The sequence below is a fragment of the Natrix helvetica genome (genome assembly GCF_964273705.1).
Source record: "Natrix helvetica genome assembly, chromosome: Z".
NCBI lineage: Eukaryota > Metazoa > Chordata > Lepidosauria > Squamata > Natricidae > Natrix > Natrix helvetica.
In genome coordinates this window covers 86,572,491-86,586,454 of record NC_138554.1, presented here as the reverse complement: position 1 = coordinate 86,586,454, position 13,964 = coordinate 86,572,491, and the positions used below count along the sequence as shown (strand labels likewise).

General features: G+C 49.9%; 1 protein-coding gene across 2 annotated transcripts in view; it reads left to right on the top strand.

Annotated features, from left to right (window-relative positions):
* NEK11 (NIMA related kinase 11) overlaps window positions 1–13,964 on the top strand; it is a 193,745-nt gene that overhangs the window by 82,940 nt on the left and 96,841 nt on the right. For both annotated transcript variants that reach the window (XM_081971081.1, XM_081971082.1), the window contains exons 7-8: window positions 10,390–10,539; window positions 10,627–10,705. In XM_081971081.1, the coding sequence (XP_081827207.1) occupies window positions 10,390–10,539; window positions 10,627–10,705 (229 nt within the window). The remainder of the gene's footprint in view (window positions 1–10,389; window positions 10,540–10,626; window positions 10,706–13,964) is intronic.

Here is a 13,964-nt window from a genome sequence, read left to right as displayed (position 1 = left end):
TTAAGATTCTGTGCAGTTTGGCGAACTGGCAAATCTCACCACTGGCTGACCCCACCGTGCCCAGTCACTCCTCATCTCGCCCACTTGCCCAGGATAGCTGCTGCTGCTCTCTGTCTGGCTCCCTTGCCTGCCTTGACCACATGGTCTCTGCGGGCCAGCCAGCTTGCTTGCCTTCACTGCTGTGGCTGCATCCCACGTGGGGCTCTCCCATGGTCCAGCTGAGCAGCCCTGATCTGCCTGGGTGAGGCTGTGAGCAAGGCTCAAGTTCATGCTTCCCATGTAGCCCAGCCAGCTTCCCATGTAGCCCAGCCAACTTGCCTCCATTCCGCCGCAGCCTACCACACGGCAGTGGCCCAGCTCTCCGCCTCAATTACCTTCCTTTACTGATCTCCACTCCTCCTCGCTTGCCTAGACTCACCCAGCCTCAGCCTGCTCCCGCCCACTCCAGCAGCAGAAACCTTGAGGCAGAGGTCAGCATGACCAGGCACCCTCTCGGGGAAGCGGGGCTTGGAAGAGTGCTAGTTTCCAAAGCTTCCTTTTTCTCTCACCCTCCGCTTCCTACTGCTTCTCTAATCTTTTTCTTGCCCTCTGCCTCCTATTGCTTCTCTCAGGCTCAATTCTTTTTTTTTTTTTGCCTCTGCCTCCTACCACTTCTCGAGGCCCGAGAGAAAGCACCTGGTCTGGGCACACAGCCCTCCATGATGGAGCCCTTCCCAGGGAGCAAAGCCTTGGACAACCTGATCTGTCCCGAAGGCCTCAAGGAACTCCAGGCTTTCCACATGCCTCTGCCAGCCCAAGTGCCCTGCCCTTCATATACCGATGGGGCCAGCACCCAGTGCTGGCAGTGCTCAGCGAAGGCAGAGGATGTCTCGGACCTGCACACATGCATCATAGCAGAGGAGCAATCTTGGCCCCAGCGGCGTCTGCCCTGAGGGCTGCCTGCCATCAGTCTTGCCTTCGTAGATAGCCACGCACTGACTCCATTGGAATCTGAAGGGCAGGGCATTCAGGCAGGCAGAGGCACATGGAAGCTCTGGAAGATAAGGCCAATATCGAAGCAGGGGAGGGATACCATTGGCCAAAAAGCCACCTTGGGCAGACATGGCAAGGCTTGCTTGCCTTTTGTGCCTGACTCGCTAGGCTTCTGCGGGGCCTCCTGGCAACTGCTGCCTGCTTACCTTCACCTCCATGTTAGGTCCCGCATCCAGCCTGTGATGGGAGAACACACCACTTCCGTGCCAGCCCGGCCAGTGGGTGGGTGGACAGCCATCTTGGGAGCCCACGCTAGGGCCGAGACTGCTGCTCTGCTGTGGTGCAGGGAGGAAGAGGAAGAGAGAGATGTGGCTTCTTGCATTTTGGAGAAGTGTCAAGAGAAATGCTAAAAGGGCAATCATCTTGGGATTAAATTCGAAATGAAATTGGGTCTTCAGGTTAAGGAGATATGAAGAACTTTCAACTGCAGGTTTCTAAAAATCTTATTAAAATGAATATCTAGAGGCAGTCCTTTAACTCATTACTCCAGAGGGAGCAAAAGAAATAGGATCCCAATGAGGGTTTTAGCTATTTAGCTTAGGAATAACAAAATAACAGAGTTGGAAGGGACTTTGGAGTTCTTCTAGTCCAGCGATGGCAAACCTTTTTTGGCTCATGTGCCACAAGTGGGGGGAGTGCAGGGGGGGTCGTGTGCGGGTGCACAACAGGCACTCCCCCCATTTTTACATGCTTTTTTCGCCCTCCCCAGGCTCCAGACGCTTTATAGGAGCCTGGGGAGAGCGAAAAGAGCCTCCCCCGCCCCCCCCGGAGGCCCTACGGAGGCTTCAGAGATCGTCCAGAGGCTTCCCGGAAGCCTTCGGAACACTTAAAACGATGCTCCAAGCAAACCGGAAGCCACTTCCGGTTTGCTCGGAGGGTCGTTTTAAGTGTTCCGAAGGGTTCAGGGACTGTCCGGAGGCTTCTCTGATGCCTTCGGAGCGCTCAAAATGACCCTCCGAGCAAACCGGAAGTGACTCCGAAGGCTTCAGGGACTGTCCGGAGGCTTCCCCGAAGCCTTCGGAACGCTTAAAACGACCCACCGAGCAAACTGGAAGTGACTTCCGGTTTGCTCGGAGGGTCGTTTTAAGCGCTCTGAAGGCGTCAGGGAAGCCTCCGGACGGTCCCTGAAGCCTTCGAACGCTTAAAACGGTCCTCCGAGCAAACCGAAAGTCACTTCCGGTTTGCTCAGAGGGTCGTTTTAAGCGTTCCGAAGGCTTCAGGGACGCCTCTGGACGGTCCCTGAAGCCTCCGGAGGGCCTCCGGGGTGTGTGGTGGAGGCTCTTTTGGCCCTTCCCAGACTCCTATAAAGCCTCTGGAGCCTGGGGTGGGCGAAAAATGGCTTTTAAAAACGGTAAACTCAGCTGGCCAGCGCGCACATGCGCGCTGGCCAGCTGACAGGGCAGCGCCTCACGTGCCCTGACAAATGGCTCCAAGTGCCACCTGTGGCACTCGTGCCATAGGCTCGCCATCACTGTTCTAGTCCAACCCCTTGCTCAGGCAGTAAAACTGAAGATGCCAAAATCTGAGTAGAGGGCCTGGGAAAGGTGTCAGAATAACAGAATAACACTTAGAAGAGACATTGGGGGCGAACCTATGGCAGGCGTGCCATAAGTGGCACATGGAGCCATTTGTCAGGGTACGTGAGGCATTGCCCTGAAGAAGACTTCAGTCTTCTTTTGAGGGCATTTTTTGCCCTCCGGAGGCTTCCTTGAAGCCTCTGGAGCATAGAAAATCGGCCCTATGGGCAAACCGGAAGTTCGGGTACGTACTTCCAGTTTGCTCGTGGGGCTTGGTTTAGCCCTCTGGAACCTTCAGGGGCCTTCAGGAGACTTCCATGAAGGCTATGGAGAGCATAAAACAACTAACAAGCAAACCGGAAGTCAATTCTGGTTTTCTTGTAGGGTCATTTTTTGCCCACTGGAGCCTTCAGAGAAACCTCCGGAAAGCCCCTGAAGGCTCCGGAGGGCTAAAACCAGCCCTACGAGCAAACCGGAAGTCCATTCCTGAAGTCCCGGTTTGCCCGTAGGGCCAGTTTTTCGCACTCCGGAGGCTTCAGTGAGGCTCCTGAAGCCTCCGGGGGGCGGGGGAGGCTGTTTTCGCCCTCCCCAGGCTCCTATAAAGCCTCTGGAGCCTGGGGAGGATGAAAAAAGTACACCAAAAATGGGTTGCATTATGGGTGTGACGTGCCCACACACAACCCCCCTGCGCTTCCCCCGCTTTTGCTGTTCCTTTGCTGTGGAAAGCTCCTGAATTCCTCAGAAGATACCTTAAGTGAGGAGGAGGGTATGGGGCCTAATGTGGTGGGAAGCAGATCTGAAGCCCGAAGGGACCCAAGGAGCAAAAAGCAAGGGATGGGAGATGTTTTAAGGAGACCTGGGACAATTGGGCCTTGACCTGTGCTAGGCCTTTCAGGGCCTTCCCTCACCCATCAGGTATCTTGTGTTCCACTTAACAACCTACGTGTTCATTTAACATCAGGTAGAACAGGGGACGGGTCACTAACCAACATTTCCTTGCTTAATAGCTATCATGACATGCAACACTAATGGGCAAGCTCCATTACTGACAAAAGTCAAGAACTATTTATTTATTTAAAAGAACAGCATCAAATGAAAATTACAATTTGACAAAACAACATATGGTCTGACCATGTCATGCTCCAACTGGAAAAGGGTCTACCCAAATATCCTAAGCAATGCTTGGGGAAAAGTCAGGTTTTCAAAAATTGCTTAAAGATAAGCACATGGGAACTATTCAAAGTTTGTGGGAGTGCTATTCCAAAGCATAGCTGCAGTAGAACTGAAGCAATTGAATAGCACCAAATTATTGTTAATTCACAAGTAATCCAAGTTACAATGAATTATGCAGAATTTTTTATGACTTGGGAGTTACGATGGCACAGACACACACAGCAATTGCATGACTGCATTTTAGGCAGTTGGCAAATAGTTCAGTTCTCCTGTGCGCTGCTTGGAGAGTCCAAGCATGTGTTAACACAGTCTAACTGCCCTAGGACTGAGTAAGATTTTTGTTGACCACGCCTCCCTTTGCCTCTGCAATCCAGTTTAAAAACTCAGTCCGCCCGTTTGGACTGTGGCTGGGGAGCTCCACAGTCTTAGAGCAGTTAAACTGGACTCCCCATAGCAAACACAGGACAAAAAGACATTTATCAACCAGAACTGACAACGTTACATTACTCCTTTAACAAAGCACTGCCTGAGAGGTTCTGCCGGATGCCCGTCACCTGCTGAATGCGAGTGCGCTACGCATGGGGTGATTTGCTTGTCTGGCGGCTGCCGGTGAGCACGGGGCAGGAGCGGGGCTTCCCGGCGGTATTTGTCCCTGCCGGTTTCGTCTGGATCGCCTTGGAGGGCCCGTTGAGGTCTCAGGCAGCAAAAGCTGCCGTTTAATCTGCCCAGCAACAGCGGCGGCCATTTTGGTGGGCTTTGCGTGCCTTCGCCGCAAGCACGGCCATTTGTACAGGGGAAGGCTGCACGCGCAGCGGCAGCTATCTTAAAGCGCCAAGCGACATTTCGAGCATCGGGGCCGCGAGGAGTAGGTAGATCGCGTCCTCAGCAGCAGCAGCAAAGCCGTCTGTGCGTGAGTCTTATCCGGGAAGCTGGCGAGGCCCTAATCGGGAGACAGCTGAGCCTGGGAGGCGGCCATCGAGCGAAGAGAAGGTTCCGCCCTCAGGCGTCCTTCCCCTCATTTGCGGATCGCAGGCCGTTCTTCTGGCCGGCTGGCTCACGCCCTTGCACCGTATCATATTGCATCTGACTCACCTGTCTGTTCCTACTGCGACTGGCTGGCCAATATGGCGGACAAAAGTTTGGGGTCACAAGAAGTGCAGGCAGGGCCTTCCTCCAAGCAGAGCAGGCTTGATTCCCCCCCCCCCAATGGAGGAAAGGGAGGCAAGGCCACCTCCAGGAGGGCATCCCCTGGGCCCTCTGGGGGCACTGATAAAAGCAAGAAGGGCCTCGCAGGCAAAAGACCTCACAGCCCCATAGGAGTGATAGGTCTCCCAAGGCATTGCCTGGGCCTACATCAGACCAGAGAGGAGAGTAGGAGCCTGACTCCCCCAGAGGGGACAGGTCTCCTCTGTCTGTGGGGGAAATTTCCAGAGATTCTTCCCTGACGCATCCTGGGGTTACCCTGATTCTCCCAGCTTGTCCATCAGGGAGGAGCTGGTACCTTTCCAGGACACCATTCCAGAGGAAGAGAGTAACTATGCCAGGGGGACCAGGAAGCGTCCTGCACCTTCATCGGCTCGCCCCAGGGAAGATAAGGGACCAGCCCTGTCAGCTGAAATGAAAGAAGTGATATCTCAGGCCATTTCCCAGGGCATAGCCGAGGGCATCAAGCAGAAGGAAGCCTGACCCGCTGGTACTCCAAAGTCTAGGCCTACTGCGGCGCAAGCCAAGGATCAGGCTCCTCCCTCTCCAGGCACCTCAGTGGCTACTGAGGAATCGGTCTGAGAAGAAGAAGGAGAAATTGATGACTTTGAGTTGTCGGAAGATGAGGATCTTCCTCCTGATAAGCCAGCCTTCACGGGGTTATTCAAACCCTCTCTATTCAAATCTATACTTCAGAAGGCCAAGGCGGCCACTGACTTGGGTTCCTCTCCCAAGACTGTGGCCATCCCCCTAGTTTCGGCTAAGGACCATAAGGAGGGCTTGTTTAAAGAACCAGCGCCTACCCTAGATTTAGTGCCAGTGCCTGATCTATTTATGGACGAAGTCCAAAGACAGTGGGTTCAGCCAGGTACCCTTACCAACCCCAGCGGTGGAGATAAGTCTCTCTATGCTGTAGAAAGTAAGATGGAGGAAGTGCTAAAATTGCCAGAGGTAGATGCACCGGTGGTCTCCTTGACCTCCAATTCAAACTTACCTGCTGACCTCCTAGAAGGTCTCAAAGCCAAAGACAAGAGATCCGAGAAGGCATGTCACAAAACACACCAGGCGGCGGCCTGGGCCATCAGGGCATCCACCTCTGCCTCTTTTTTCACCAGGGCGTCCCTCCTTTGGCTGCAACAACTGAGATCCAAACCCCCTTCTGGGGATCTCGGTGGAAGCATGACATCAACAAAATAATTACCGCAGTCGAATATTCACCGGATGCCTCTTTGAACGCGGCTAAGTTCGCGTCCAGGGCACTGGCATCTAATGTCACCTCTCGTCGCCTCCTGTGGCTCCGCCCTTGGCAGGCAGACATGAAGGCGAAGTGGAAGCTTGCTTCTGCCCCCTTCAAAGGGGGGAGCTCTTTGGGGAGGCACTGGACAAGTTTGTCATTGAGACAAAGGACAAACGGAAGGTCCTCCCCACCACTCTCAAGAAAAACGAACGCAAGGGCTCAGGTTCCTTTCGGAAGCGATCCTTTAGGGCACAGGAGACCCCTCAGGCATCCAGTTCCTCTAACTATCAGAGATCCTACTCCCAGGTGACAGATAGGGGCCAGGATAGGGGCTCCTACGGGTCACGACGGAGGCAACAACAGCAAAATTCCTTTCGGAAGCCCTTTCGTGGGGGTGCAAATTCCCTCCACTTCCAATGGGGAAAGTTACCATCAAAGGGTTCCTCCCATAGGCGGCCGGCTTCAGTTATATGCCGACAGGTGGGAGGAGATCACATCAGACTCGTGGGTCCTCAACACGATCAGGAGGGGCCTAGTCCTAGACTTCCTATCCTTTCCCCAAAGGACATTCATTCGTTGTCCGACTCCCAGGAACCCCCAAAAAAGAGACCTCATGCAGAAGGAGATCCTCCATCTGTATCAAATAAGGCCATAGAGCCAGTGCCAAAGGATCAGGAGAAGCAGGGATTTTACTCCATTCTTTTCCTGGTCCCAAAGTCCTCAGGGGGGTGGAGAGCCATCTTGGATCTAAAACACTTGAACCAGTATCTGGCCTACAAGCAATTCAAGATGCAGTCTCTCCATTCCATCCTAGAATGCATAAGGCAGGGGGATCTGCTCACCTCCATAGACTTGAAGGAGGCCTACCTGCACATTCCCATCCATGCAGCTCACAGACGGTTTCTAAGTTTCCACTACGACGGGAGGCACTATCAGTACAGGGCCCTGCCCTTCGGCCTCTCGGCTGCACCCAGGACCTTCACAAAGATCTTGGCAGTGGTGGCGGCTCATCTCCAGACCCGGCCAATTCGTCTGGAATGGTACCTAGACGACATCATCATCCATTCCACCAATTGCGACCAGGCCCGACGGGACATTCAGGTGACCATAAGGGCTCTACAGCGCCACGGCTTCTCGGTGAACCGGAAGAAGAGCCACCTCGAACCAACCACCCGCATTTAACATCTCGGCACCATAATAGACTCCACCTCTTGCCAGGTGTTCCTGTCACCAGACAGGTTAAAGAATCTTCGACACAGGGTGCGTCAATGCTGCCTGTCCAGGTCAGTGGTAATCGCCAAGCTCTCCCAACTTCTGGGCATCATGATCTCAAGCCTGAAGGTAGTTCCCTGGGCACGTCTCCATGCCAGGGAGCTGCAGTGGTTCCTCCTGCCAATGCAGAGGGCGAGGGTCAGCAACTCACCACGCCCTGTTCGGTTACTGCCAAAGGTGATCCGCTCACTACATTGGTGGCGGACCACGGCAGTACAGAAGGAGTGCCTATTCAAAGAACCCGAAAGAATCATGGTGACAACAGATGCCAGCCTACAAGGATGGTGGGCACACTGCCGGGGCCAGCTAACACAGGGCAAGTGGAGCCAGAGCGAAGCTGCGCACAGCATAAATTGGCTGGAACTGAGAGCGGCACGTCTTGCCTTGCGCCAGTTTGCATCCCGGATTGTGGGCCATCGTGTACTGTTACTAAGAGACAACGTGGCAACAAAGGCCCCCATAAACATGCAAGGTGGCCCTCACTCCAAGAGTCTCATGGTGGAGGCGGAGTCCCTGGGAAGGTGGGCGGAACGCCATCTTGCATCCATTAGAGCAGACCACATCTCAGGGACGAACAACCAGGAAGCAGATTGGCTGAGTCGGCAGACAATCGACCATTCCGAATGGTGGCTACACCCGGACCTGTTGAAGCAGATCGTGAGGAGATTCGGCAAACCGCAAGTAGACCTCTTTGCCACTCACTCCAACACACATCTGCCCCGTTTCTTTTCAAGATACCACTCCCCTCTGGCGGAGGGGACGGATGCGCTGAGGTGCAGATGGCCCTCAGGACTTCTATATGTATTTCCCCATCTGCCTCTCATTCCACAAGTGGTGACCAAGCTGTTGGAAAAGAAGGCGGAGATAATACTGGTAGCGCCTCACTGGCCCGGACAGTCCTGGTACGCGGGCCTTGTCAGTCTCTCCATCCAGAGACCATGGAGAATTCCTCAGGAGCAAATCTCCCTCAGCCAAGGGGCCATCTCTCATCCAGACCCCCAGTGGCTGCAACTAGCCGTCTGGCACTTGAGGGGGACCTCCTGAGGAAACAGAAAATTTCTGACAAGGTCATTCGAACTATACAAGCATCCAGGAGACCTTCCACTGCTAGGATATATGAAGCCACATGGACTGTCTTCTCTGACTGGTGTCAGAAGAACGGTATAAAGGATATTTCTGCTTCCATTCCACAAATACTTGACTTTCTTCCGGAAGGTCTGGACAGGGGGCTTGCGCCCAACACGCTCCGGCGTCAGGTCGCTGCACTGTCAACCGTCCTTACCTGTAGCTCTTCTAGATCATTGAGCCAACATCCACAGATTAAGAGCTTCCTGAGGGGCGCGGTGAATATCTGCCCTCAGGTGGTTCATCGTTACCCGTCTTGGAACTTGCCGTTCATCCTAAGGGCTTTGACAGGGGCGCCCTTCGAGCCCTTGAGGCAGGCTAGCCTACATCACCTGACACTTAAGACTGCCTTCCTAGTCGCCATCACCTCGGCGTGTTGAATTTCTGAGCTGGCTGCACTTTCAGTCAGGGAAGATCTATGCATTATACATCCTGATAGGGTCATACTGAGGCTGGATCCCGCCTTTATTCCAAAAGTCAATTTGCATTTTCACAGATCCCAGGAGGTGATCCTTCCCAATTTTTGTCCTAAACCTGTTCATCCAAAGGAAAAGGCCTGGCATAAGTTGGACGTAAGGAGGGCAGTCCGTATTTACATCAAAAGAACCAAGGACTTTCGACGCTCTGAATCATTGTTCATTTCATTCCACCCTGGGTCGCTGGGCCGCAAGGTGTCATCCCATATGATTGGACATTGGCTGCGGGCCTCCATCAAACTCGCCTATGAACATCAGGGCAAAGTTGCGCCGCGAGGTGTGACTGCACACTCAACTAGGAGTGCAGCTACTTCAGCTGTTTGGGTGACCCAGGCGTCTATCATTGACATTTGCAGAGCAGCTGCGTGGTCGTCACCCATGGCATTTATTAAAAATTACAAGATTGACACTTTGCCTCTGCCAAAGCCTCTTTCAGAAGACAGATTTTACAAAAGGTTACAGAGGCTACGGACACTCTGGACTCTACCCGCCCTGGGACACAATAGCTTGGGTATGTCCCATGCTTGGACTCTCCAAGCAGCACACAGGAGAAAGACCGTTGGCTTACCTGAACGGTCGTTCTCTGGGCGCTGCCGGAGAGTCCAACCCCGCCCAGGGTCTGTTGATTGATCAAGGTTGATCTTGAGTGAACTGAGGATCGGCCGTCCTGTATGGCGATTTCTTCATTTTTAAACTGAATTGCAGAGGCAAAGGGAGGCGTGGTCAACAAAAAACTTACTCAGTCCTAGGGCAGTTAGATTGTGTTAACCCATGCTTGGACTCTCCCGCAGCGCCCAGAGAACGACCGTTCAGGTAAGCCAATGGTCTTTTTGCAATCATTTGCAGCATCCCTTTGTCACATGGCTGTGATTTATAACTTTTTTTGTTGGTTTCCAACATGTATTTCCAATTTCTAGAAAAAAACACTCATTGGGGAAAATGGGTTTGCTCAACAAGTACAGTGTTTGCTTAATGACCACTATGTTCACCTAACAGCTACCATAAAAATGATCATAACTTTGAATCATGTGATGCCTTATGACTGCAATGATGTATGACCATACTTCTGGGCTAATGACCATAAGGATTATCTGTTTTTTTAACAGTTTTACCTATGGTATGTATTTTTATCTTGCTATGTACTTAGGTTGATCACAAAAAATCTGTTTTATTACTCATATATCTAAATTTATGCTAAGTATGATTTTATAGTTTGGAGAAAGTATATTTTATTTTTGTCTGCAGGGAACTTATCATTTCTTTTCACCAGGACTACAAGATAAGTATAAGCAGTCACTAGGCATGAATTTAGAATAACTACTTGTCCTTGAATCATTTTTATCTTGCATTCTAGGTCACTTGGATGCATTTTGTATGAGATGTGTTGTTTGAATCACATGTTTACTGGTCACAGTTTTTTGACCATTGTTCTGAAAATTGTAGAGAGCAAAACACCTTCTCTTCCAGACAATTTTCCAAGAGAACTTGACGCTGTCTTGCATAGGTGGGTATGTTTGTTAGGATTTCATTTTTTCCATTATATCTGTTGTTAATGTCAGTATTGATTCATTTCATTTTGTTAATATTTTAGAATGCTGAATAAGAACCCTTCACTGAGGCCATCAGCTGCAGAGATTTTAAGAACTTCATACATTGACCATCACTTACAGGTATTTGGAATGCTTTCTTAGACATGCTTAAAAGCATACAGTATATCACAGATGAGTACACCCCCCTCACATTTTGTAAATATTTAAGTATATCTTTTCATGTGACAACACTGAAGAAATGACACTTGGCTACAATGTAAAAGTAGTGACTATACAGGTGAAACTCGTAAAAAAGTTCATTTATTTCAGTAATGCAACTTAAAAGGTGAAACTAATATATGAGATAGACTCATTACATGCAAAGCAAGATAGTTCAAGCCGTGATTTATCATAATTGTGATGATTATGGCTTACAGCTCATGAAAACCCCAAATCCACAATCTCAAAAAATTAGAATATTGTGAAAAGGTGCAATATTCGAGGCTCAAAGTGGCCCACTCTAATCAGCTAATTACGCCATAACACCCGCAAAGGGTTCCTGAGCCTTTAAATGGTCTCTCAGTCTGGTTCTGATGTAGGAAGAGGGAGGGCCACAGACCACAGACCAAGCTCTCCGATGTAGGAAACAGTTTATTATGCATAGGACCGAACAAAAGAAAAAACAACTTGTCCGGACCCCGAATGATTATCATAAACAGGGTTTTATACCCCACATTACGTATACAGTTGCTGATTGTTACATTTGACATATATGGCATATAAGGAACTGAAAGCGCTTAGTACAAATCTTAATTACCAAAAGGGACAGAAAGGAAAAAGGGAGGGAAAGGAGAACAAGCTAGCAAACAGGATGCATTCGTCTGGGTCAGCCTGCTTGCAGATAAAAATAATCATTAGTCATGTCAGCAATTCTTACAAGAAAGGAAATAAGGCTTTGGACTTGACCAGACTTTTTCGGGCCTGCAACCTTCAGCCTGGTTGTTAGACCTGAACCAAAGTTTTAGGCTATCTCAGTTCAGTAGGAATCACAATCATGGGAAAGACTGCTGACCTGACAGTTGTGCAGAAAACCATCATTGACACCCTCCATAAAGAGGGAAAGACTCAAAAGGTAATTGCAAAAGAAGTTGGATGTTCCCAAAGTGCTGTATCAAATCACATTAATAGAAAGTTATGTGGAAGGGAAAAGTGTGGAAGAAAAGTGCACAAGCAGCAGGGATGACCTCAGCCTGGAGAGGATTGTCAGGAAAAGGCCATTAAAAGTGTTGGGGACTTTCACAAGGACTGGACTGAGGCTGGAGTCAGTGAATCAAGAGCCACCACACACAGACGGATCCTGGACATGGGCTTCAAATGTCATATTCCTCTTGTCAAGCCGCTCCTGAACAACAAACAATGTCAGAAGCGTCTTACCTGGGCTAAAGAAAACCAGACCTGGTCTGTTGCTCAGTGGTCCAAAGTCCTCTTTTCTGATGAGAGCAACATTTCCATCTCATTTGGAAACCAAGGACCCAGAGTATGGAGGAAGAATGGAGAGGCACACACTGCAAGATGTTTAAAGTCCAGTGTGAAGTTTCCACAGTCTGTGTTCATTTGGGGAGCCATGTCATCTGCTGGTGTTGGTCCATTGTGCTTCATTAAGTCCAGAGTCGACGCAGCCATCTACCAGGAGATTTTGGAGCACTTCATGCTTCCTTCTGCAGACGAGCTTTATGGGGATGCTGACTTCATTTTCCAGCAGGACTTGGCACCTGCCCACACTGCCAAAAGCAGCAAAATCTGGTTCAATGACTGTGGGATTACTGTGCTTGATTGGCCAGCAAACTCGCCTGACCCAAACCCCATAGAGAAACTATGGGGCATTGCCAAGAGAAAGATGAGAGACATGAAACCGAACAATGCAGAAGAACTGAAGGCCGCTATTGAAGCATCCTGGTCTTCCATAACACCTCAGCAGTGCCACAGGCTGATAGCTTCCATGTCACGCCATATTGAGGCAGTAATTGCTGCAAAAGGGGCCAAACCAAGTACTGAGTACATATGCATGCTTATACGTTTCAGAGGTCCGATATTGTTCTATGTACAATCCTTGTTTTATTGATTGCATGTAATATTCTAATTTTCTGAAATTGTGGATTTGGGGTTTTCATGAGCTATAAGCCATAATCATTACAATTATGACAAATCACTGCTTGAACTATCTTGCTTTGCATGTAATGAGTCTATCTCATATATTAGTTTCACCTTTTAAGTTGAATTACTGAAATAAATGAACTTTTGCATGATATTCTAATTTTTTGAGTTTCACCTCACAGCTTGTAATAACAGTGCAAATGTGCTGTCCCCTCAAAATAATGCAACACACAGCCATTAATGTCTAAACTGCTGGAAACAAAAGTGAGTAGCCCCTTAAGTGATAATGTCCAAGTGGGGCCCAGAGTGTCAATATTTTGTGTGGCCACCATTATTTTCCAGGACTGCTTAACCCTCTTGGACATAGAGTTCACCAGAGTTTCACAGATTGCCACTGGAGTCCTCTTCCACTCCTCCATGATGACATTGCAGAAGTGGTGGATGTTAGAGATCTTGTTAGAGACCACCACCTTCCGTTTCAGGATGTCCCATAGATGCTCTGTAGGGTTTAGGTCTGGAGACATGCTTGGCCAGTCCATCATCTTTACCCTCAGCTTCTTTAGCAAAGCACTGGTCATTTTGGAGGTGTGTTTGTGGTCATTATCATGTTGGAGTCCAGTCTCCGAAGGAAGGAGATCATGCTCTGCTTCAGTATGTCACAGTGCATGTTGGCATTCATGGTTCTCTCAATGAACTATAGCTCCCCAGTGCTGGCAGCACTCATGCAGCCCTAGACCATGACATTTTCACCACTATGCTTGACTGTAGGCAAGACAAACTTGTCTTTGTAGTCCTCGCCTGGTTGACGCCACACATGCTTGACACCATCTGAACCAAATAAGTTTATCTTGGTCTCATTGGACTACAGAGCATGGTTCCAGAAATCCATGTCCTTAGTCTGCTTGTCTGCAGCAAATTGTTTGTGGGCTTTCTTGTGCATCATCTTTAGAAGAGGCTTCCTTCTAGGATGGCAGCCCTGCAGACCAATTTGATGCAGTGTGCAGCGTATGGTCTGAGCACTGACAGGCTGACCCCCCACATCCTTTCAACCTCTGCAGAAATGCTGGTAGCACTCAAACATCTATTTCCCAAAGCCAACCACTGGATATGACGCTTAGCACAGGCACTCAACTTCTTTGGTCAACCATGGTGAGGCTGTTCTGAATGGAACCTCTCCTGTTAAACCGCTGTATGGTCTTGGCCACTGTGCTTCAGTTCAGTTTCAGGGTCTTGGCAATCTTCTTAT